The following is a 27386-nucleotide window of genomic DNA, read 5'->3' as shown; positions in this document are numbered from 1 at the left end:
CCCCCCCCCCAACTTTTCCGTAGTGCTGCGCTTGAGCAAATGTGAAACACAAACTACAATATATTCGAAGGTGCAGGTAACACATAACAACACCAACTAATATATAAATAAAAGTTCACAATTCAGTAAAATTCTCAAACTTTTGCTCATACACCCCAATCTAGCGACATCTGTCATTGCTATCTCCACAGTGGGTACTGCCACTGTAATTTAGTCTCACGATAACAATTACAATCAGTTTAATATTCTTTATTTTGTTTCTTACACATTTAATTATGGATTAATTTTCTTCCTTGCTTCATCTGAATGAAACCATCTTGTTCTAAAGCTGATTAAAAGGTGGTAACATTTGTACATGGTTTTCTGATATGTGAACAGCAGACAAATCACTAATTTGCAGCCTCATTGGTAAATCATTAGAGTCTCTCATAACCAAATAAAATACTGACTTGCATTCAGAATCAAGAAAAATTTGTCGAAGGACAAAATTTTCACCTTTCAATATTACCTTTACTTAAAAAGTACCATAAATGTTTTGTTATAACCAAGTTGAACACACACATTTCAAAACGACACAACACATATAAGTCACTGAGCAAGTTGACAAAACAAGACATGTGAGCACTGTAACATTCGAATGAGCACTGAGTCCAAGTCTAGCGGCCGCTGGCTGGCTGGCTGGCCGCTTACGTGGCGCAGCTGCTGCATGGCTGGTAGACAGTGCCGCATGTAGAGGACGCGCGTAATTGCGCGGCGGCACTTTGAATGATCGGCGAGTCACAACACTTTTCCCCTCTTTGAAATTTTTTCACTGGTCTTGATGGAGGTGGCCTGTAGATTGCTAACGTCCATAGGCGTTGTGTGACTGGCCGGAAAGACTCGAGGATGGGGCTTCCCGTACGGATGGAAGTGTCCCCAATGATAATGGGTCGACATGATAGGAGAAGTAGGGGTTGAATCTGCTAGGGCCCCGTGCGCCAATCTGCCCGTTGCAGGGCGATGTGTTGGCATCCGTAGGAGGAGGCAAGTAGATTGGCTCCGACAGATGATGGTCATCCAGTTCCTGCATGGGCACATCTCCTGGTGGCGTCCGTTCTTGTACTGGCACGGAGATGACGGTGAGAGGGCTGCGTTGTGAGTAAGGAGAGACACCAAGATCCCGAGCGTCCAGTAGAACTGAAGGTGGTGTAGCGGCATTCGGAACAGGCATTGCCGGCACACAAGGCCAAAGCTGGTCCGAATGATGCACTGCAACACCTGTGTCCGTCTGGATTTCATACAGGCGTCAGGCACGGTGTCTTAAGAAGCGGCCCGGACTCCATTTTGGCCGCCTGCCATATCCCCGTACCCAGACAAGGTCGTCGGCGGTGAACCGACCAAGCCAAGGCACCCGCGGCCGTGAGGTGGAAGGCCGCAGAAGATGAAGTAGCATGCGGGGCTGTCAGCCATGTAAGAGCTCAGCCGGGCTGTGGTCACCCATGGGGGTGAAACGGCAAGAAGCCAGAAACTGGAGAAGCACATCATCAGCAGCAGAAGAAGTCAGGAGTTTCTGCATCTGAGCCTTAAATGTGCAGACCAGTCGTTCAGCCTCACCGTTTGATTGTGGATGGAACGGAGGGGCCATGACATGCATAACGCCGTGCCGAGCACAAAAATTCGCAAATTCGGAAGAGGCAAATTCCGGACCATTATCAGTAACAAGAGTAGAGGGAAGGCCTTCCAAAGAAAAAATGCGGGCGAGAGCACTTGTGGTTGCCGCGGTGGTAGGCGACGTGCAATGGACAATGAAAGGAAAGTTTGGCGTCAATTACGAGGAGCCAATAAGTACCTAAGAAAGGACCTGCGAAGTCAGCATGAATACGATCCCAGGGTGTCTCAGGCGAAGGCCATGGTGACAAAGATGACTTCGGGGTGGCGGCCTGTGACACACAAGGGCTGCAGGCAGCGACCATGTGTGCTATTTCAGAGTCGATGCCAGGCCAGTACACATGACGGCGCGCCAGAGATTTTGTGCGAGACACACCCCAGTGCCCTTGGTGAAGGAGGTGCAAGACCGAAGCACGCAAAGACGCAGGTACCACAACACGTGGCGAAGCATTGTCGGTGGAAAGGAGGATAACACCATCCCTAGCCGTGAGGCGGTAGCACAAAGCGTAGTAGTTACGCAACGGGTCAGAAGTCTTAGTGGACGGACGATCTGGCCAACCCTTCTGAATACAGCGTAAAACCCGGGAGAGGGTAGGCTCAGAACAAACCCGTAGCCACCGCCAGCCGGTCCCCTCTGATGGGGAATCCGTCCACAACCCGCTGCTCGGCAATATCCAGATGAAAACACAAAAGTTCGTCCCTATCGAATGCCAGATCAGGACCCATGGGAAGGCGAGACAGTGCATCAGCATTTGCATGTTGAGCCGTCGGCCAGAAATGAATCTCATAACTGAAACGAGACAAGTAAAGAGCCCAACGCTGGAGGCGGTGTGCAGCCTTGTTGGGAAGTGACGATGATGGATGAAACAAGGAAACAAGTGGCTTGTGATCCGTAACAAGATGAAATTTGGATCCATAGAGAAAAACACCAAACTTATGAAGAGCATAAATAATGGCCAAAGCTTCTTTTTCAATTTGAGAATACTTTTGTTGGGCGTCCGTGAGCATTTTGGAGGCATAAGCAATGGGTTGTTCAGAGCCGTCTGAAAAATGGTGCGCAAGGGCTGCACCGACCCCATATTGAGAGGCGTCCGTGGCAAGAACAAGATGTTGGCCAGGTCGATAAGTAGCCAGGCACGGGGCCTGTTTCAGCATAGTCTTCAATTTCTTGAAAGCCGCATCACATGACGTGGACCAGTGAAAAGGCACGTTTTTATGCAACAGGCGATGCAACGGCTGAGCCACCGAAGCAGCAGACTGTAAAAACTTGTGATAGTATGCTATTTTCCCCAAGAAGGCCTGCAGTTCCTTAACAGATGTAGGGCGAGGATGGGCATTGATCGCAGTGACAGTTTGCTGAAGCGGACGAATACCATCCCGAGAGAGTTGAAACCCCAAGTACATGATAGATGCCTGAAAAAATTGTGATTTCTGAAGATTACACTTAAAACCGGCAGTCTGTAAGACATGAAAAAGTGTGCGGAGGTTCTGAAGATGTTCTTCAGTGGTGGAGCCAGTGATAATGTCGTCCACGTAATTTATACACCCAGGGACAGGGTGCAACAATTGTTCCAAGAATCGCTGAAAGAGAGCAGGGGCACTGGCAACGCCGAATGGCAATCGTTGATATTGATACAGGCCGAAAGGCGTGTTAAGGACCAGAAACTGCTGGGAAGCCGCGTCGAGAGGAAGTTGATGATAAGCTACTGACAGGTCAGTTTTAGAAAAATACTGGCCTCCCGCAAGTTTAGTGAACAATTCTTCAGGTCGGGGCACAGGGTAAGTGTTGATGAGGCATTGCGCATTTACAGTGGCTTTAAAATCGCCACAGAGACGAATGTCACCATTGGGCTTACCAACGACAACAGGAGAGGACCACTCACTGGAAGTGACAGGAAGCAAGACCCCTGAAGTAGTGAGACGATCCAGCTCCCGTTTTACCCTATCACGAAGGGCCACAGGAATGGGCTGAGCCCGAAAAAACTTAGGCCGAGCAGTGGGTTTGAGCGTGATATGAGCTTCAAAGTCGTTTGCACGGCCTAACCCAGGAGAAAAAAGGGACGAAAATGTCGTCAACAAGAAATCCAATTGAGCATAAGGAACAGCATCAGAGACGATATTGACAGAGTCGTCTATGGAGAACCCAAAAACGTGAAAGGCATCGAAACCAAAAAGATTCTCTGCGGTACTCTGGTCGACCACAAATATGGGAACAGTGCGAACGATGGATTTGTAAGATACCTCAGCATTAAATTGTCCCAAGAGAGAAATCTTCTGTTTATTGTACGTCCGTAATTTCCAAGTGACAGGTGATAGGAGTGGAGAACCCAACTGAAGATATGTCTGAGAATTAATTATAGTGGCAGCAGAACCGGTATCCACCTGCATGCGAAAATCCCGATCAAGGATTTGGACAGTGAGGAATAACTTCCCTGAAAGGGAAGAAGTGCAATTGACAGACAACACAGAACAGAATCAGCGTCGTGTTCATGAACATCATGTATGCAGTCGGATTTGCAAACGGAAGACACATGACCCTTCTTTTTGCAATTGTGACACACAGCCCAACGTTGGGGACAATCCTCGCGTGAATGTTTCGTAAAACACCTCGGACATGAAGGAAGTTGCCGGGGGCTTTGCTGCAGTTTCTTAAGAGGTTTGTTTACAGTTAGGCCGAGGCTGCATGTGGGAGCGTACTGCGGCCACGTCGGCTGGCGGAGATGCACCGCACGCGTCGTCAACAGCGCACACAGGTTGTATTTCCCCGACGTCACCCCACGCCTCTATTTGCGCCCCAGCGGCGCAAGAAATTTCTAGACTGCGCAATGGATACGACTTCCTCTAGAGTTGGATTTGCCAACTGAAGGGCCCGTTGCCGAAATTCTTTGTCAGGCGCCGACCGGATAATAGCATCCCATGCCATGGAATCGGCATAGGATTCTTTGTGAACTTCAGTAACAAATTGACAATTTCGACTGACGCCGTGAAGTTCAGCAGCCCAAGCGCGATAGGACTGATGCCGTTGTTTTTGACAACCATAAAAGGCAATACGAGAGGCTACCACATGCGTTTGCTTTTGAAAATAGACAGACAGAAGTGAGCACATTTCAGCAAGGGACATAGATGCAGGATCTTTCAAAGGAGCCAATTGCGACAACAACCGATACATTTGAGGTAAAATCCAGGAAAGGAACAGAGACTAACATGTTTGTTCGTCCGTGACATGAAATGCCAAGAAGCGCCGTCGAAGACTTTTTCATAATCAGACCAGTCTTCCGCCGTCTCGTCGTAAGGAGGAAAAGGAGGTATAAACACGATGAGAAACGCCCCGCATTTGACGCCGCGACGAAATCGCGAATCGCCGATGTTAGAAGCGTTTGCTGTTCAATGAGACCTTGCAATAGTTGCTCGACAGTAGCCATGGAAACCTGTGGGTCAACGATGAAAAGGAAAAATCCACTACCTCGTCGCCAATTGTTATAACGTCAAGTTGAACACATGTATTTCAAAACAACACAACACATATAAGTCACTGAGCACGTTGACAAAGCAAGACGTAAACACTGTAACATTCGAATGAGCACTGAGTCCAAGACTAGCGGCCGCTGGCTGGCCGCTTAGGTGGCGCAGCTGCTGCATGGCTGGCAGACAGCGCCGCATATGTAGAGGACGCGCGTAAATGCGCGGCGGCACTTTGAATGATCGGCGAGTCACAACATGTTTGTATACGGTATCCATGAATGTTTAGAACTTTTTTACAAACCTGTTTAAGTACAACACAAGAGTTTATAAGGGAGCCTAGTTCATAATTTCTCATGTATTCCTTGCAGTAGTGCCGTCCACGTCAAATGCCACCTTATTATTCGAGCAAGGTTGATACAGTAGCCATGGAAACCTGTGGGTCAACAATGAAAAGGAAAAATCCACTACCTCGTCGCCAATTGTTATAACGTTAAGTTGAACACAAGTATCAAGTGCTTCAGTGTATCGGGAAATCACGAAGCTGTTTGAGGGCGTGTTTTGTTTGCGCAAACCACCCTTCTGAATTCTTCCAAATAAATCTGCATGTGACCTCAATATAGTCAAAGCTTCATCTTTAAATGTAAAACAATCCCTATCTCAATCTATTAAACAATGTAAAAATGTTGACCTCAGAAGCTATAGTTTAATCAGCGAATAGAAGACAACCCTGTATTTTTTTGACTGTCAATTTTGGGAAAAAATTTCATCTTATAATCAAGTAAATACGGTGATTCACTTTTGGCAGCAGCAGAAATATTGCAGCTGTGTCAGTTCAACCTAGACGGCTAAAGAAATCATCTGGATTAGATTGAGAGCTGCAATATTTCCACTACTACTGAAAATGAATTACAACACGATACTCCACTTTATCAATGGGTTACACTATTTTGTTCTGGCCTCTCCAGCAGCATGTTACCATACTGCTGTGCTGACATTTCAATGTGTACCGGGATTGCAAACATGTATTTGCAAACAAACAAAGTAGTTAGTCATGCAACTTTAGTTTTTCAAGGTGACAGTTAAATCTCTATGACCATTCATCTTGCATTTCTGAAAAACACAAATGACTTACAACACTAGTTTTAAAACAACTTTTCTTAATTTTTCTATACAAATTTTACCCTAAACACTGAATTTCTTTTGCTCTTTAGGCTGCAACAGAAAAAGAGAAAATGCAATTTTGCTATGATTTGTTAAATGTTTAGTCAAACTTGAAAAGGCAAAGGTACTTACAGAAATAGAATAGACACTCAACAAACAATTGTTTCCATGATAAACGAAAAAAGCACTGAATTAACGCACCAGTTATTGACCAACACTACCTCCATCTAATTTAACAGTCTTCTCATAACAAATGAATCCTCTCTACAGTAAGAAAATGAGTTTTAGTAACCTACCATAAGTAAGATAAAAAGACAAGAGTAAAACCTGCACAAACATAAGATTTTACAATAAACACACTTTTTCCAGTTCCTCCCCTACATAACAAAAACAGTATTAACTATACTAAAAAGTTTTGCACTACTTCTGTGTTTACAAGTGTATATTTACAAACCTTGCGCATAATCTGAAGAAATCATCCACAGTATCAGGATGGTTCTTCAGTCCATTGGCTTCCTGAAGTATCGTGAAAGTAGGACCAATGAAAGCTTGAAGCATGTCTAACAAACCCTGCACACATCCTGGCTCAGATGCATATTCGTCTACCAATATACTTCCTAAATATAGAAAGCAACTATGTTGATACACCTGGTACAGCATCACAATCTGAAATAAATTACGTATTTGTCAGTGATAAATAAAAGTCTTGTAGTAATTACAGGCTACAATTCAAACACTGATTTTCCATTATAATATGAGCAATAATATTATCTTGAAACTCTTCCATTTGGTCCGTGTTTGCATAGAAAAACAGTAGTATCAGAAATTAAGTCCGCCTTGATGCAAAACATCTTGTTATTCATTTATTTCTTTATTATCCCAAACTAGTTTCAGCGACAAATATCACCATCATCAATGGGGTTTTTAATCTAAAACATGCAGAAAATGGCATGGTTGTACAAACACAGTAAAACATTATTACATTTTTACAATTTGTTTTTTGAAATATAGTTTTCTATTGATACTTTCATACTACCTCATTTATTGTATGTTACAGCACATTTTAAGCAATTATTGGCACGGTTTGCAACATATTTTCTGTGCTTAAAACATACTGTAACATACAATAAAAAAGGTAGTATGAAAGTATCAATAGAAAACTATATTTCAAAAAATGAATTGTAAAAATGTAATGTTTTACTGTGTTTGTACAACCATGCCATTTTCTGCACGTTTTAGATTAAAAACCCCACTGATGAGGGTGATATTTGTCGCTGAAACTAGTTTGGGATAATAAAGAAATAAACGAATAACAAGATGTTTTGCATCAAGGTGGACTCAATTTCTGATATTACTGTTTTCTATGCAAACACGGACCAAATGGAAGAGTTCCAAGATAATATTATTGTTTCTACGCCATGCCAGGCATTTCCAGTAAAGCTCTTCAACAAACTTAAAAAAACGACAGTGAAACTACATGAAACTAACTCGAACCTCAAGTACAACAAAATCTGTTTGGCCAACAACATAATTCCTAGTTATATTAAAATTAATGTAAACAACATGTCACCTGCAGCACAATGTGCTAAACAAACAGCTGAAAGAGCTTGGCTGAAATATGAAATTTGCTCCCTGTACTCAAAAAAACAAGAACTGAATGTCAGCTTAAACAAATTACATCTAGAATTAGCAAACCAAATCTCCGGCTCCTCAGTACTGTATGAGACAATAGAAAGAATAAATCACCACTCACAGTCAATAATGCAAAAGAAACGACAGAAACAAGAACAGAAATCAAATAAACTCATGAACAAAAACTGCTCTAAAACCGAGACACACATACAACACACTTTCCATGAATGCTTGATTAATTTTACTGACATCACACTCACAAAAAATAACAACAGCTGCTTGAGAAAGGCCCAAAATACAATTTGAACACCCACATAACACCATAGAAAATCTTATCACTGAGACTGAATACATCATCGGACAACATGAAAAAACTAACACTCAAGACTTCAACCCAGGCCTAACAAGAGAACTAGTGACAGAGGAAATGAGATAAATCATTAGAAAGAACAAACCATCCATAAACACAAATAAAAAAACTTCTGATGAGAAAACCATAAACAGTATACACAGAAAACTTAAACAACACAATGCTCTCATCACCCAGGCAGACAAAGGGAATGCTCTAGTCTCAATAACAGAGGCAGAATGCATTGATAGAACAGAAAAATTTCTGGCAGAGAATGAAATAAGCAAGCTAACTAGCGACCCAACACAAAGATACCAAAGAAATGTAAAGACTCTCTTAAAAGACATCACAAACACCTTGACACAGAACAAGACAAAAAGAATGACACAAAAGAACCCTAAAGCTCCACTCTTAACAAGCCTGCCAAAGGTCCACAAACCTCTCATTCCAGTCAGGCCAGTGGTTGACATCAGAAAAGCCCCATCTTTCTTACTAGGGAGACACATGTACATATTCCTACAGAAGACATACACATACACACACACACAAACAATAGAAGCCTCAAAATCACAGAAGACATAATAGATAAAATTAGGAATGTCAACATCCCCCCCAACTGCAAAACTGGTACCTTTGGACATAACATTCATGTACACAAACATACCCACAGAATAAACTATAAGCATTACAGAACAATAGCTAAAATTCAAGAAATTCCCAGACGCACATATATATGAAATCTCATCCATCCTTAGGCTAATCACAGAACAAAACTACTTCGCTTTCAACAACAACTTCTACTTACAACAAGTGGGGCTTCCCATGGGGTCCCTTGTCAGTGGAATCTTAGCCAACATTTTCTAGGACCATACAGAGAACACAATATTCAATAACATTGTAAAACAAGGAGGGTACAAAATAATCTACTGGTACCGATATGTGAATGACATAATCTGTCTTGTAGATGAAACACAAAACTGGATGAAAAAGCTACACAGTAACATCAACACAGTACACCCACAAATCCACTTCACAATGGAATTAGAAAACAACAAGAAACTGGATCTTACAATCACAAGAAACAACCACCAACATGAATTCTCCATTTACAGAAAACCCACATCGACAAGCACTGTTATCCACAGCTCATCCAATCACCCGACAATGCATAAATATGCCAGTTTCACACACATGCTCCACAGGATAAACAGAACACCTCTTAAACCAGAAAACTACACACAAGATCTAAATATAATCAAACAAATTGCTGTTGAAAACGACTACAAAACAGACATGATAAACAAACTCAACAACAAGGTAAAACAGAAACATGCAGTACACACAGACAACACAGCAGACCACACCACTTCAGAAAAAAGAGAAAGATGGTACACACTAACATACAATAACAAAATATCACATAGAATAGGAAACATATTGAAAAAGCAAGGGGTACCAGTAACATTCAGAACAAACAATACAGTTCAGAAAAGGCTAAAACCAGTCAGAAAAACCTCAGACAAATTCAGCAACGCTGGAATATATCAACTCACTTGCAACTCCTGTCAGGCCCACTACATAGGACAAACAAGCAGAAATTTCCGAACGAGGTACAGAGAGCACATGAGAGCTCTAAAAATTGACAGCACACATTCAACTTTTGCAGAACATCCAATGAACAAAAACCATAAACTCACTAATATCGAAAATGATTTATGCATTCTGAGAAGCAGCAACAGTCTATACCGACAAATAACAATAAAAGAAAATTACTACATACAAAAGGCCGTAGTCGAAGGGAAAATGTAATAAATGAAAACACAACACTCTGCAACAACACACTCTTTACCGCTCTGAGAGAACTGACCAAGGACACAGAACAGAAAACACACAATCGCAAAAGAACCACTTCCCCATCACACACAGAGACACAAATAATGAACAGAAGTCGTCATAATTCGCGCTACAGTTTTTCATAGCCTTTCTCGCCACATATGATACGCCTCTCGTGACACTTGCGAACAGCAAGACGGCGTAATATTCTGGATCAGAAACAAAGTGCAAAAGTTTTGTTTTTCTATGTATAAAAGCAGCCCCATACCATCCAACGAATGTGAGTACACGAATAGCTAAGCAACAGCTCAGTACACACCAAATAACTGGTTTCAACAACACTGCCGCAACCCCAACTACTGCTGACATACGAAGTTCACATTTTAGTATTTGTTTACTAACAGCCGCTCACATGGTTGCAGATGACAGATGACACGATGTTCGCTAAGGGGGGGGGGGGGTAGAGCACAGAAAATGTGTCACAAACAGCGCCAATAGTTGCTTAAAACATTCTGTAACATACAATAAATAAGGAAGTATGACAGTATCAATAGAAAACTATATTTCAAAAAACGAATTGTAAAAATGTAATAATGTTTTACTGTGTTTGTACAACCATGCCATTTTCTGCATGTTTTAAATTAAAAACCCCATTGATAATGGTGATATTTGTCGCCGAAACTAGTTTGGGATAATAAAGAAATAAACGAATAACAAGGTGTTTTGCATCAAGGTGGACTCAATTTCTGATATTCTGAACACTTCTGTTACAAGGATATACAGGATGATGCCAAAAAACAAAGGATTATACTGTATACATAAAGTCTATGTCACATACCAATCTCGAAGCTCTTACACTAATACAATGAGAGAACACTGGTATCATCAAGACCAGTAAAAGTTAACACATCATGATGCAAGATTATGCTAAATGAAGACACAGAAGCGACAGAACTCAATATGTGTAAGTGTACCAATTTCTTCTGCAACACAATGGCACAAATCAAACGAAACAAAATTAAAGTGATTATATTTTATAAAACAGCTATCTGTACCTGGTCCCCCCCCCCTCCTCCGCCACCAGTCCTGAGTCTTGTTTACTATTACCGCAAATTCCGATTCTGTAATAGTATAACAAACACACACACACACACACACACACACACACACACACACACACACACACACACACAAATTATATAGTTCATATCTGTCTAGACTGTTATTACAGTAATATTTAAAAATTTCGAGTAAATCGGATACGTACGTTTGAGATTTTTTTGTATCAATGTTTTCCCATTACACAGGGTGATTCAGTAGCAATTTTACATGGTAGACAGAATAATGGCGAGTCAGGTGACTGATCCATCCTACAGGAGATGTTCAAACAGTCCCTCATTGATCTCAAACCACTTGTCAACATGTTGGAGGGTGTGTTGAATTACACATCGATCATCATCTTGGTGGCCTTAAATATGGTCAACAGTGTCAGTGATGCAAACGACAAGTTCTTCGTGTGTATCCACCTTTGTAACATACACATCTCCCTTTAACCAGCCCCATGAACAAACACAAGACTAATGGAGTTAGGTCAGGCAACCTGGCAAGCCAGTTAATGAATCCGCCACTGCCAATCCACCATTGCTGAAATATGTTATTCAGATACTTGGATACTTGTCTGGTACAGTGAATTGGTAATCCATCAAGTTGCATGTACATTCACCATTGTTGCTCTAATGTCACAGCTTCCTGAAGTGCAGGTAGGTCTTCTATCAGGAAATGTGCATACGCTGCGGCTGTAGTGCCATTTGGCAGGAATGCAGGCCAATCTACCAGGCCAAACATTCACTGGGAACCCAATTTGTAATCTTGTCCCAGCATCTTGTGGGTTCTACATCACCCATGTATGAGAACTGCAGGTATTTACAATATTATTCTGTATACATGTAGCTTGATCCGCAAATAAAGTGTATTGTACATCTCTGTTTACAGCCAATCATTCACAAAATTGTTGCCTGCTTACTGGGTCACCTGGATGCAGATGTGCGGCATGAGCTGCACATGGAATGGGTACAAGCCCTCGGAATGTAATATACACTATACTCGTGTTTGTGGAATGTGGAGCTAAGAGCTAATGCGCCACGTACTGGTGATGGAACTCTGTTGTAGCATTTCAATAACATCTTCCATTTCCTCAACTGACTGGATGGTCTCACATTCCAATGCTACCTGTACACTGGGTAATGTTCCAGATTCACATAATGTTTGAAAACCCCAGGGAAATAGGGGCTCACCGATCAGGGAAACATTTCTAGTATTCTGTCACTGCTGCATTGCACTGTCATTGACAGTATGCATATACAAAGAACATAGCTGCGGTTTCTGCACAGGTGAATACATGTGGCATGTTGGTATTCACGAGCACAATGGACTTGTTCAATTAAACAACACTCAAGCACGACATGCACACTGCCTCATGACTGCTCACTGAGCCAACCCATAATTGCTCACTGGGTAGCGTGTATGCAGAATTTCCATTGCCGGTATGCGCAGATGGTAGGGCACACATGCGGAGAGCTGTAGTGGTGGGGACTGTGGGCAGGCACTGTAGGGGAAAAACTGAATGCTGGAGTGGAAGTGCTGTTCTAAAATGAAGCCAACGTTCATATTTTTTTGTAAATATTAAGTGGGGCCCATCCAAGACCACACTTGCATTGTGACCACTCAAAAAGATCTGTTACCTCTGTTTTAATTAGTAACTGAAAAGAATTACACCGAAACTTTAACGACTTATTTTTGCCTTAGCATTTGTAACTTTCAGAGAAGTTTCGTGTGTGGCAAATTCTAAGTAAACCCTACACATTTCTCTTGTTGCCATGTTAAAATTTGCTTCTTTGCCACAAAACACCGGAGTTTACACAGTGTTACCTGACTGACATGTAGTCAACATGTAATTGCGAGAGAATTCTGAAATGGTGGTTTATTAAGTGAGGAACTAAGGAAAGTACAGTCATTACCTTAAGCACATCCTCAGTACAAAATTAATGTTTAATGTCTTCACTTAGGTTGTTCCAAAACACACAGCATTTCTCGTTCCCCCAGCTATTGATGGTCCCTAAAAATTACATTCTTTCATAGAAAAAGTCTGTAGTTAGCGGAACAACACAGTAGGTAACAAAGCTTTGCAGAATAACAGTATGGCAACATACTCTCCTCTTGAGTGTGCTATCATTTGCCAAAATCTCCTTTCAGTATCTCAAACCATTTATGAAATACAAGAAATGGTGATTTAATTTCACTCTGGCTTTATTGCTGGTGCAGTGCGATCACAAATGAGTGTGCTATGTCAGATCAATTTTCTCAAGATTGATGACAGTAAGGGCTCTACCCAAGACTAAAGAAAAATTCAATATGTTAGCTAAATTTCATACACAGCAATATATTATGTAATATACACCAGATGTAAAATCATAGCGACACCTACAGTTCAACATGGAATCCGAATCATGTGTTGTTTCTGGCAATTCCTCAGATTGTTGTGAGGTGAATGATGGTTGATGATGATTATTGATTATGTGTTTAAAAGAACTAAACTACTAAGTTATCAGTTCCTCCTTACCATGAGAGAACACATTTAAAAGGGGGAGGGGGGGGGGGGGACTCGGCTGCTCCAACTACATTAACAAGTTGGAGAGTTTAAAACTGTGTAGCAGTAGTTGTGTCACAATAGGCAAAAGAAAACAGAGATAACCAAGGCAGCATCTTGCATAAGAGGGTCTAAAAGAACAACAAAGTGAGGAGGGGGGGGGAGTAACCTGCAGTCACATTGGGTGTACCTCCCCCTGCCTGCCCCGACCTGCTCCCTTCCCTCCTCCCAACAACCACCTGTAAGACTGGAAGTGGAGGAGTATTATAGTTTAGTGTAAAATCCACTCTCCCTCAGGAAATGAGACACTTTGGGCGACACTTTGGTAGTGGCTGTCTCATCATCGGCAAGCATCCAGGACACACTTGACAAGAATATGCGCTACTGTTAGTTAACTGCCGCAGCTGCAGAGATGAGGTTCCTCTTGATGCAAATGGAACTTGTGGGAGAGTTTCATGTAGCCAACGCTTAGTCGGCACAACACAATGGCATCTTTCCGAGAGGCCTGGAATGATTTGTGCTACACCTTAATGGAGCCTTTAATTGCTCCCAACTTGTTTTGGGTCATGATAGCCTGCCATTCCAATTCCTAGAGCCTCAAAATATTGCATCGAAGTTGTAATCTTAAGCCTGTGTCCAGTATCCCAACATCAAGTTGATCTCCTGTAGTAGTGTCTTTAGCTACGCAGTCAGCAAGTTCATTTCCTGTAATGCCTATGTGGCTAGGTGTCCATATGAAGGTTACTGTATTTCCAGAGTCGTACAGGCCAACCAGTATGTTGGCGACCAAAAGATTTTTGGGATAGCACAAAGTTATGCCTTTTAAGCAACTCAACTCATGGAATCGCTACAGATCAGAAAGTTCATTGTGACCTGGGATTTGACATACTGCAAAGCCTGAGATATGGCAACCAACTCTGCAGTGTACACACTGCAGGCACTTGGCAGAGAGTGCTTCTCGTGTCCCTTGCATGAACAAAAGCATAACCGCCCTGTTGTTGACTTTCAATCCGTCTACGTAGATTCACACCAAATTAGAATAATTGTGGAGGATTGAAAGAAACAGGTTTCGGAGAAGAATAGGGTCAGTATCCCTCTTGGAGCCACAAAAGAAGTCCATCCATATCACAGGATGGGGGATGTCGAGAGGAGCTCTAGGAACACAGACCAACGGATGCTGATGGAGGTCCTTAACTGGAATATCGAGTCTGAAATCAGCTGGTCTACCCAGTTTTGGGCAATGCACTAACAGTCTGAACTACTGGTCATGGAACAGAGTTGAGTGACATGGGTGAGTAAGTATCAGACAGATTGTGAATAAGCAACTTGCCAGAAGCTGCTGTCATCTAACCCGCAGTGGCCAGATGCTGGCTTCTGTCACGTAGTTGTCAACAGCGCTCGTATGAAAGGCCCCTGTTGACAACCACACGTCACGTCAGTGTGGTGAAAAGGGTCCAGCAAGCTCAGTTCGGGCAATGTTGCAGCCCATACCAATCCATAATCCAAGTGGGATAAAATGAACGCATTGCAAAATCTAAGAAGAACTATGTGGTCTGCATCCCACAGGGAGTGACTTAGAACTGCAGAGCATTCAGCTTCTTCATGTAAGTTACCTTGAACTGACAGACATAAGGAAGCCAAGTTAGATTGTTGTCAAATAAAATACATAAGAATTGAAAAGTTTCAATGATTTCAAATAACTGGTCACCAATTGTGAGGTGAAGACTAGGTTAAAACCAATCTGTGACCTGACAGATTAGCACAAACTCTTTCATCAAAACCTACAGATGAAGTATCTACTGACTGTATTGACTTAGAAACTTAAGTTATTTACACTACCAAGGGATAGTAGATCTTGGTATTTGACATACAATTTCAACTTGATACCTCTACCCGTTTCTGAGAAAAAGGAGTCTTAACAGTCAGACAACAAAGTTATTCTATAAGAGTTCTGTTTTTACCTATTATGGCTGGAACCCTACAAACAGATAATAAATTAGAAAGAAAGAAACCGATCACAGAGGCAATTGGAAATGTACATTATGGCAATTTATTTAAGGGCAAGGAAGCATATCAGGTCAATTTAACCAATTTCAGCAATTATAAAATGAAAATTATACATGGCAAAGGAAGTGATTATTGAATGAAGGTACTTAGCCAAATAGCAACCTTTAAAATTCCAAAGACTGTTTTCCAGTTCACACTGTCAAAAGCTTTCTTTAAATCTACATGTGCTACTGTAGGTTTGTTTTCTACAACATATCTGCTACGATATGTCGTACAGTCTGCACTGCTTTGGATGTTCCTATATTTTTCCTAAGCCCAAACTGACCTTTTCACATGTCAGCCTCTACCAGTTTTTCTGTTGTTCTATAAACAATTTCTGTTAATATTTTGCAACCGTGTCCTATTAAACTGATTGTTTAGTAACATTAACACATATTGGTATCTGCCTTCTGTGGAATTGGAATTATTACATCCTTCCTGAAGTCTGAAGTCATTTCATCTGTCTCACATATCATGCACAGTATTTTGTCATGGCTGGCTTTCCCAAGAATCTCAATAGCTCAGAAGAAATATCACCTACTCCCAGGGCCTTGTTTCGACCAAGGTCTCTCATGCTCTGTCAATTTCTTCTTGCAATATTGTATTTCCCATCTCATCCTCACCCACTTCCTCTTCTGTTGTTATAATATTGTCCTGAAGGTTTTCCCCTTACCACCTGGCTCCATGGCTGAGATCGCTAATGCAGCTTGTGCAGCAGTGCTCGACCTGGGTAAGCATTCTGGCCCGAGCTACTGGAGTTGTGGGTCATCTGTTTGTGTGGTGTGCTTGCTTGTGTGTATGAATGATGTGTGTTTTTCTTTTGCTGATAAGGCTGTGGCCGAAAGCTTTATGCCTGTCCACAACTTAACATGTCTTCTTTACAGTAAGTAGCAATCTATCTTTCCCTACATTGCTGTTATTCCTACCTGGAGTTTACACTGTTTAACACTGTATAAAAGTATTTGAGTTTATTCATTCTTGATCTGGTGTTTATTCATTCTTGATGTGCAGGAAGAAAGTATCTTCATTGTATTCTGTGTGGAGAAAGCTAGTTTTTTCACAGAGTAACTCCAACCACCCACCTCTGTGGCCAGGGCTACTAATGCACACTTGAGTAGTGTTGCTCAACCTGGGAGTAAGCTGGTTCGAATTGCGGTGGTGGAAAAAAATTTCACTGCCATATTTAGCCAGTAAGGGGAGGAGAGTTGGTGGTGTAAAGTTCTGATCACCAGATTTTGTGCCAGTGCCCTGGTTTAAATGCCAAATCTCCCTGCAGCATCCCATGAAGTGAAGAAATCCAAGACTGAGCCTTCTGTTGGATGGTTGCTTTAAGCTTGGTGGCCCCCTTTGGGCTATTTGAGAGAAGTGGGCTATTTGCTGCCACCAGGTTTCAGCCTCTCCATTCTCTCCTCACCACCACCACCACCACCACCACCAAACACAAGTGTTACACTATGCTACACTCCACTCCACTCCACTCCACTCCACTCCACTCCACTACACACACACACACACACACACACACACACACACACACACACACACAGTAGAGCATGTTGTAAATAAATAATAAGGAACAAAAAAACTCAAACCACTAACATCAATAAAAATTATGATTTATATTAATTCTGTAACCAAATTTTTTAACTAAAACTTTTCAACAGTTCCTGATTAACTGCTCATAGATGTTATCAGATAGTGTCTTAAATACTTATGAGACTTATCATTAAAAAAATCCTAAGCACAGTGCGCAGTGTCTCCCAAACTGATGAAATATTTTGTTTAGATGATCTAGTCTCTACGTATCTCAGGTTGGGATTCCTGACCTAGTCTCTGCCTCTCTAGGGATTGCATGAAGCTTGAAAATGCTTTACAACTAGTTTCAGAACATCTTCCTATAGATTCTCTTTTTCCTACTCTTCCGAACTAGAGATATCCTCCAGCAGACTGATCAGGTAAGATAAACTATATGGCTACCTACAGTTTCAGGTTGAGTAAAGTAATATCAGTTTGTAAGCTGAAACAATCCAAATAAAATTCATGAGCTTACCAACACTGTCATCATTATTCTCTTTAGGAGATAGACTACTGGCTGCTGGGAATAGCACAGTCCTCTCCTTAGCAACGGAATTCAGGTATTTCCAGAGATTAGCCAAAATTATGATGCTTGACATTAAGCATACAGAAAGGGTATATATAGAGGTGGTGCTATCCCATGGTGGCATGACAGTGATCCCATGGCAAGATTGGATCTGCTGCACTCTGTATGACCACGTTTCCCACACATGCATAATTTCTACCGATGTCTGGAATGATCTGACCTGCTGCTTTACTCAGGTCTCAGATAAGAGTACACTGGATTATTTCTGGCTCTAAGTATTTAATCAGTGTGCTTTCGTCAGCATGGATCCCATGCTAATGGGAACCTTTTCTTCATTGTAGGGACTGTAGCACTGCATCAGGCGAGACGCCTGAGTTTTGTACTGCCGTACAGATAAGTGATTTAGAGTGTAATAAAACTCTGTTTAGTTCAGGAAACTAGTTTAATACATGTATTAGTGTGTTTTGCAAGCTTACTATTAATGGTTTCACTTCTCTTTACGTATTATTCTAGGAAACGCGAAAGGAACATAAAGTAGGGTTACGTTCGTATTCTTGCATACATTTTAGCGCAGTAAAACTTATAGAATCTCATTTAATTGTTCTGTTCCATTCCAGCAAGTTAAGAAAAGCGTAGCCCTTTGTTGTTTAACTCTTATTTTGTGAAACATGGCATAAATTTTAAATTCCGGTATCTGGAAACTTTGTACATACGGTAGTAGTTTTCTTTACATACAGTTGCGACTAGGCCTAATTTTTGTAAACGTGTTTTTCTTCTTCGTTTCAGTAATCTAACTTATTGTCACTAAAGTAAGTTTGTTTACATACGATTGAGACTAGACCTAATCTTTCGTAAACGTGTTTTCTTGTTTTTCTGTAATTTAATTTGACTTATTCTTGCTAAAGTAAGATTTTTACCTTGAGTGAAAAATGCCTGACGTGCCGTAGAATTGTTAGCTCCGGGGTTTGGTGTGATGGGTGCGGTAGTTTTTTCCAGTGCGGTGACTGTAGCAGCGTGGGAAATGGGGAAGTGGATCAGACTCATCAATGGTTCTGTAGGATATGCAGTAGAGATAGGAAAATAGTGGAACAGGAGGGGAAAATTGCTGCCCTTCAGGCACACTTAGAGCAGGCTAGGGAAGATCTGAACAGGTTAAGGAGGGAGAAGGGTAAAGAGAGGTGGGAAGTGACAATAGGTAACAGGAGTAACAGACCTAGAACTTTGTCAGACAGCTTTGTGGTGAATGTGAAGAATAAGTTTGAGCTATTGATTCAGTTAGAAGCTGATGAGCCTCAGACAGACGATGTAAAGAGGGCACAACAAACTTTCAGTAGAAAACTGAATAAGAATGTAAGGAAGTCAGCAAAGAGAAAGAAAGTTTTTTTTGTTAGGTAGTTTACATGCCAGAGGTGTAGGCCAACTTTTGCAGGACCAGTTAGGATCAGAATACCAGGTCACAAATTTTTTTAAACCAAGTGCTGGTCTAGGTCAGGTGACAGAGGATTTAGGTTCACTCTGCAAAGATTTTACCAAGGAAGACAACATGGTTATTCTGGGTGGGCTGGGCAATAGTATTGTCAGAGATCCTGGGTACAATATAGAGTGTGACCTGGCAAAGATTGCATCAGCAACGAGACATACCAGTGTTGAGTTTGTGTCTGTTCTGAAACTCCTTGACCGACTTCATTTAAACTCTTCGGTCGGGAGAGTTAATTTAGAGTTGGAACGGCTGCTTGGGTCGGGTGCGGGGTCACATATTGGTTTGATTCCTGTTGATTCTCTCAGTAGGTGGGATTATACTAGACATGGCCTACACCTCAACAGGAAAGGGAAGGGTAAACTGGCTGGGCTAATAGCAGGAAATGTAAGGGGGGAGGCACTGCCATGAGTGGTAATATACCAGTGGTCATAGGTGTTTGAGCAGCACCTTTTTTTAGATAGGTAGGACAGAATGAAGTCAAGTTCTGAGAGAAGTAAAGATTGAAACAAACCTTCAGTTTGATAAAGAAATCAAACAGCATAATCCTGGCACATTGGATCAGCGAACACAGCTGTTGGTTAAAAATTTACAGCAATCAGCAGAAATTTTATTTCCACCCGATTTCATCTCGGTAAATGTGAAATACCAGCTATCTTTAGTGCATCAAAATATTCGAGGGCTTAGAAGTAAAATTAATGAACTACGTATGTGCATTGATGAATTAGAGTCATCGAACCCAGTTGATATAATCTGCCTCTCTGAACATCATGTGACCACTGGTATAGATATGTTAAACCTTACAGAACTTAAGTTAGCCTCCTACTTCTGTAGGCAAAAGATGGAGAAAGGAGGAGTTGCCACATCTGTTAAAAACAGTTTTAATTTTAAGAATATTAACATTAATAAATTTTGCTTAGAGCAGCACTTAGAAGCATGTGCAACAGAGACAGAATTTCATAATAGGTCCTTTATAATAGTAGCCATATACAGAGCACCTTCAGGAAATTTCAACCTGTTTATAAACGGTCTTGAAGTTTTATTATCTCATCTAAAATTAAAAAACAAAGAACTAGTGGTTGCTGGAGATTTTACAGGGTGTATACGTGGACAAGGAAAAAAAAAATTCCCGGATTTTTCCCTGTTGAAAATTTACTTTCTGCCGGATGAAAACACACTTTTTCCGTGTTATTAAGTGACAGTATATTTTCCCTCGGATTTGTAAAACTTATCAATCCTTTCACTTGTTGTGGTTTTATACACCGGCGTAGAATTTCCCGGCACTTTAGAAAACGAAACTTAGGGAAGAAAACCCCTTTTGGAAAGATTTTTGTTGTGCAGCAACATGTACACTGTATATTTTCGTATTACGAAAGTATCAATTCGAATTCTATCAAACACCGCATGTTACTTTCCGGATCATTGTAAAGGAGATTGAGATGTGCTTTTGTAAACCAGTCATAGCTCATGTCACGTGATCCGCCAGCCGATGACGTAGCAAAGAGTTTGCCTCTGTATATGTCTGCTTGTGTCTGTATATGTGTGGATGGATAAGTGTGTGTGTGCGCGAGTGTATACCCGTCCTTTTTTCCCCCTAAGGTAAGTCTTTCCGCTCCCGGGATTGGAATGACTCCTTACCCTCTCCCTTAAAACCCAAATCCTTTCGTCTTTCCCTCTCCTTCCCTCTTTCCTGACGAGGCAACCATTGGTTGCGAAAGCTAGAATTTTGTGTGTATGTTTGTGTGTCTATCGATGTGCCAGCGCTTTCGTTTGGTAAGTCACATCATCTTTGTTTTTCAAAATGGTTCAAATGGCTCTGAGCACTATGGGACTCAACTGCTGAGGTCATAAGTCCCCTAGAACTTAGAACTACTTAAACCTAACTAACCTAAGGACAACACACACATCCATGCCCGAGGCAGGATTCGAACCTGCGACCGTAGCGGTCGCGCAGTTCCAGACTGTAGCGCCAGAACCGCTCGGCCACAAGCGGCCGGCATCTTTGTTTTTAGATAAAGCTTTACATGGCGTGATTTCCTTTTTGCGAAAGAATCAGTTACCTCATCAAAGTTCGTCAAACGTTTTGCTACATGAAAATCGAAATATCATTGTCTAATACTGCGTAAGCTGTTAATACAAATAGTACTCAAGACTGGTGTGGTTTCTCGGTCTGATTACGTCTATTTTGTCACTGTCTGCAAGATAAAAGAAAATAGGCCTTTCTAACACTGCAGAAATTGTAACACACACCAAATAAATGAGACTCTTTTGGCACAAATGGTCATTTTTATAACACGACAGAATATAATTCACGAAGACCAACATAAAATACTTATTAGGCCTACTACAAGCAAAAAGCTTTGTTAGAAAATAGTTTCACATTTCTTTCATACACTACAGTTTCTCGAGCGTGAGATCGAAAAGTAGTAGTACCAGATTTTTATATCAATTTGGAATCGTCATTCTCTTCCATAATTTGTGTGATGTGCCCGTTTCTTCTCCTTCCTCGTTCTAATAAACAGTCTTGTCATCACTAATTCTGGAACTATTCCTGCCTTTGTCAAAACTTATTCACCGGTTAACTCCACTAACCCTTCCAGAATCACCGGTTTAGTAATCCCTGATTATTCTCCGGTTAGGCGTTGTTATTTTCGTACAAACCATTTTCCGCGCTATTTCCAGAATAGAACTTAAGTGGCTACTAGATGGGGACTGTACAACTGGCGCTTACTAGTGTAGCGATCTGGCCAAAAATTTTCTGACAAAATTTCATTTTCCTGGATACACCGAGAAGATAAAACGTAATCTTTCTTACCTGTTATTCCTGTTAGTCGTTTATTTCCATTCTGGTAGTCTGAATCTATGGACTTCGCTAGTAATCATAAAAATGCTGATCATTCGCAAACCCAATCAACCACATAATCAGACAGTGGATGGCATTCGCTCATTCGGTTTTACTTCACTCAGCTTGTATAACGCGGTCCCCTTCTGCCTGCAGGAAAGTTTATTTCTAGTTGCGACGAGGATTCCCCTGGCAAACATCATGTACACTATGCACACATTCAAAAATCAACTTGTGATTCATTCAGAAATCAACTTACAGAGTGTATTCGAAAACCAACAGGGATGCGTTTCAAAATCATATGAGTAATCGATAGACCAACGTGCGCTGGGTGCTAGGCGCTTTGTGAAACAACATTTTTTTATTGTCAAGAATATGAATTTGCCCCCCCCCCCCCCCCCCCCGCAGCTGTCATCTGGGTCAGATACACCGGTTCCCCCCACCCCCCACTGTGCATGCGTGAGTCTGGCAGCTTGGGCGCAGCAGTAAAATTTTTCCCGGCTGCAACTAGCTGCGACTGCTTACACAGCCAATGGCCACATTTCTGTAGCCAGAAGGGGGAGAAGGTACAACTCATACGCCACTCAACTGCGCATGCTCATGAGCCCGCTCATAAATGCTATAACGAATCTAATTTAAACAGTTGTGACGTCACGCTCATCTGAGGCATTTTGTTGTTATGAAGCATTGCATGGTCTTCCTAAAGCCTTTGACACATTTTGCTGTTGGCAAACGTTTGTATGAGCACTGTGTTTTGTTGGTGTATATGGCACATTTCCTTTGCAATTTATGTTTTATTTTCATATTTTTTTCTGGTTCACATTTTATTGTTGTAGTATTATTCTGCAGTAGCGGGATACAGTAATATCCTTTGTTAGAATATCGATGCTTACCAGTCAAGACTACAAAAATTTTAACTGAAAACTAATCAACGAAAAATTCCCAGGTTTTTCCCAGTTTTCTCCTGGATGAAAAAATTCCTGGGTTTTTCCCGGATCTCCCGTGTCGTATACACCCTGTTTTAATATAGATGTCCTGAAAAACACTGTCAGTGAACAGTTACTGAAATCAGTTACATTGTCATTCAATTTAATTTCTACTGTAAATTTCCCAACTAGGGTATACAAATGTTGTAAGACTGCCATTGATAATATATTTATAGACAATTCTAGGCAACTAAGCCACATTACAAAACCAGTAGTAAATGGGCTATCTGACCATAACATGCAACACCTAACATTAAATTTTGAAAATTGTCAGGGTAAGGTATCTATTAGAACTGAGTACAGAAGGCCAATAAAACAGTCAAAAACTGAGAAATTTAGGAGATTGCTCAAAGAAATTAATTGGATGAATGTTTACAGCATCCAAGACACAAATGGAAAATACAAAGCATTCATTAATAAAGTTAGCACCTTATTTGAAAATTGTTTTCCCCTGAAGGCAACTCAAATTAAGCAGAAGTCTAATAAGAAACCATGGATCACACAAGGGTTAAAGATATCATGTGAGACAAAAAGGAAACTACTAGCATTATAGCTCATTACAAAATATGCTGCAAAATATTGAAGGAGGTTATCCAGAAATCTAAACACCTTCATTATGAGAAGAAGATAAATACATCCAGCAATAAAATAAAAACAATATGGGATATAGTTAAGTCAGAGACAGGTTGGACCAGAAATGAGGAGGAACAAATAGCTCTAAACATAAACGAAACCCTGGTAACAAACGCATGTTGTTTTGCAAACCATTTAAACAAGTATTTCGTCTCTGTTACTGATAGCATGGGGCTGTCAGGTTCAGTAAATAATGCAATGGAATATCTGAGACCAGTGCACACAAGCTATCTCAGTAAAATGGAATTGACACGTACTTCACCCAAAGAAATAGAATCCATCATAAAGTCCTTGAAATCAAAGCATTCTAGTGGTTATGATAACATATCAACAAAGTTAATAAAAGAGTGTTCATGTGAGCTTAGTCATCTCTTAAGTTATTTGTGTAATCAATCACTTGTCACAGGAACATTACCGGACTGGCTTAAATATGCTGAAGTTATAACTCTCCACAAGAAAGGGGACAAAGAAATGCCATCAAATTACCGACCGATCTCACTTTTGCCAGGTTTTCAAAATCTTTGAAAAAGGTTATGTTCAAGCGTCTACTTAAGCACCTTAGTGAAAATAACATACTGTCAATGTCACAGTTTGTGTTTCTTAAGGGTTCTAATATTGAGAAAGCTATTTACACTTACAGCGAAAATGTCCTTAATTCAATGGACAACAAATTAAGAGGCAAATGGCATATTCTGTGACCTGTCAAAGGCGTTTGACTGTGTGAATCACAGCATTCTTTTAAGTAAATTAAAATATTATGGCGTCACTGGTAGTGCTGCAAAGTGGTTTCAGTCATATCTTACTAATAGAAAAAAAAAGGGTGTCATTACGTAACACTTCAGCAGCAGGCAATCAGACATCATCTGACTGGGAAGAAATTACATGTGGCGTTCCCCAAGGTTCCACGCTAGGCCCACAACCGTTTCTTCTGTATATCAATGACCTGTCATCTGTTACATTACCAGATGCCAAGTTTGTCTTATTTGCAGATGATACAAACATTGCAATAAATAGTAAATCAAATATGAATTTAGAAGGGCAGATAATCAAATTTTTACTGACATTAATAAGTGGTTCATAGCCAATCCACTGTCATTAAACTTTGAAAAGACCCACTATATGCAGTTCAGAACTTCCAAGGGATTTCCTTCTGGTGTGTGTATAAAATATGACGACATGGAAATAGGATAAGTTGAGAGTGTAAAATTCTTGGGATTACAACTTGATAATAAATTCAGTTGGGAGCAACATACTAACGAACTGCTAAATCGCCTCAACAAGTCTGTGTTTGCAATGCGAATGATGTCAGACATAGGAGATATAAACACAAAAAAACTGGCATATTTTGATTATTTTCACTCCATTATGTCATGTGGTATCATATTTTGGGGTAACTCCACAAACAGAAAATAATTTTTAGAGTACAGAAGCGTATAATAAGAGTAATGAGTAGTGTAAATCCAAGAACATCATGTCGAAACCTATTCAAAGAATTGGGCATATTAACCACAGCTTCTCAGTATATTTATTCTTTAATGAAGTTTGTTGTAAATAATACATCTCTTTCTCCAACTAACTGCTTAGTACACAGGAATAAGAACAATATACATAAAGATTTAAAATCACTTACTCTTGCCCAGAAAGGAGTCCAGTATTCAGCAACGCATGTTTTCAGTAAGTTACCAGCAACCATTAAGAGTTTAGTTTCAGACAAGGCACAATTTAAACATAATTTAAAAGAATTTTTGGTGGCCATCTCCTTCTGTTCCATCCATGAGTTTCTCAACAAGTGCAGTAGACCATTTTAATGAAAAATTATTATACTTTAATTTTTGACAATACTTTGTTGTAACAGCCAAGTAACTACCTACTGTGTGAATGTTGGATGTATGGAAAGCAGATGTAAGTCTTAAGTCTGTAAATAGTGGAAGGTTAGTTTTAAATCTTGTACATAATCTGACTGTTCTTAACTGAGGATCACTGAAATGAATAATTTACAATAATTTTTGACAATACTTGGTTGTAATAGTCAATAACAAATATCTGAATGATGGATTTAATGAAAGCAGATGTAAGTATTAAACCTGTAAATATTAGATTAAATATAGTTTAATTCATGTACATAATTTTACTGTTTATTGACTGAGGATAATTAAAATTAATGAAACTCAAGTTTTTCTAATTACATTTTTGTAATGTGTTTTTCTGACATGTTCCACACCCAGGAGAATTTCCTCTTTTATGGGTCTATGGAATGAATAATTAATCTAATCTAATCTAACAAGTATTTAATCTTTTAAAAAACACCACAGTTCCCTTAGACTGCAGAAATTATTTATTTCCACTATTGCAACAGTGAAAATAAATAATTTCTACAGTCAGTGGTGGGTGTGGTGCCTACTAAAAACTATTGTATGACTGTGATTCTTTAAATGGTTTTCACATTAAAAGCTTATGTCTCACTGTTCTCAATCAAATAGTAGAGATGATGAATCGCTGACAGACACAACAAAAAGACTGTCAAACAAAGCTTTTGGCCAAACAGGCCTTCACCAGAGTAGACAAAACATATACGCATGCATGTAAACACAACCCATACACTCATGAACACAGTCTCTGGTTGCCGAGGGCTGAAACTGGCAGACTACCCTTGACAACCAGAGACTGTGGTCACGTGTGTGTGTGTGTGTGTGGGGGGGGGGGGGGGGGGAGTCTATTCTGATGAAGGCCTGTTTGGCCGAAAGCTTTGTACGACAGTCTTTTTGTTGTGCTATCTGCGACTCAGCACCTTAGCTATAAGGTGAGTAGCAGCTAACCTTTTCATAATATTGTTATTATTCCATCTTGGATTTTCCATTGTTTGATTCTGTTCAAATCAAAACTTGTGGTAAGCATAAACTGTAAACTTTCCATTTTGGACACACCACAGTATAGATTTTTAAAGTCCTGTTTAGCTCATGGTGAGCACTCAATGCCATTTTTATCTTCTGCTTCTTTATTATACTGTCCTTATCCTATCATCCCAATTCAACAGCCATAAATACAAAAATCATTCAACGAGTTCAATGAATTGAGGTGATGAGAACCGTAAGGCCCTAAAGCACACCATCTTCAATTTTGATATTGTGGCATTTATGCATATTCCTGACATCTGTTGATATTATGGTGAACCAGCTTTATTTGTGCTGTAGGCCCACCTTGTATGAATGAAGATTAATGAAAAGCTGCCTCACCAATTTCTCCAATATTCAGTTCTCTATGCAAACAAAGCACTGCTAAATTGTTACCTGGGATTGCCCACATAATTTAGTGTCTACATCGCATATGTAGTGGCAGTACTTCTTCATCAGAAGTAGGTCGGAATTTTTATCTGAACCTCAAGCTAGAGAATATGCTTAATGAAAAAGATGATAACAATGACTATGATGAGTTCGAGCTGGTCATAACTGTATGTGTGGTGCATTTAGTATCTTCTTTATGTTCTGATTCTAGTTTCACGTTTATTACAAATTTTACAACTATCAAAAAGACACTATTGTCACTAGCCTAAATATGAAAATTTTGTGAATTA

At 40.5% G+C, this 27386-nt stretch overlaps 1 protein-coding gene across 1 annotated transcript in view; it reads right to left on the bottom strand.

Moving 5' to 3' along the window:
• LOC126194632 (transportin-3) overlaps positions 1 to 27386 on the bottom strand; it is a 202484-nt gene that overhangs the window by 40945 nt on the left and 134153 nt on the right. The window contains exon 14 of the mRNA XM_049932800.1: positions 6725 to 6936. Within this exon, the coding sequence (XP_049788757.1) occupies positions 6725 to 6936 (212 nt within the window). The remainder of the gene's footprint in view (positions 1 to 6724; positions 6937 to 27386) is intronic.

The sequence above is a fragment of the Schistocerca nitens genome, chromosome 7 (assembly GCF_023898315.1).
Source record: "Schistocerca nitens isolate TAMUIC-IGC-003100 chromosome 7, iqSchNite1.1, whole genome shotgun sequence".
NCBI lineage: Eukaryota > Metazoa > Arthropoda > Insecta > Orthoptera > Acrididae > Schistocerca > Schistocerca nitens.
Note: the sequence above shows the minus strand (reverse complement) of the source record. Positions and strands in the feature narration are given on the sequence as shown.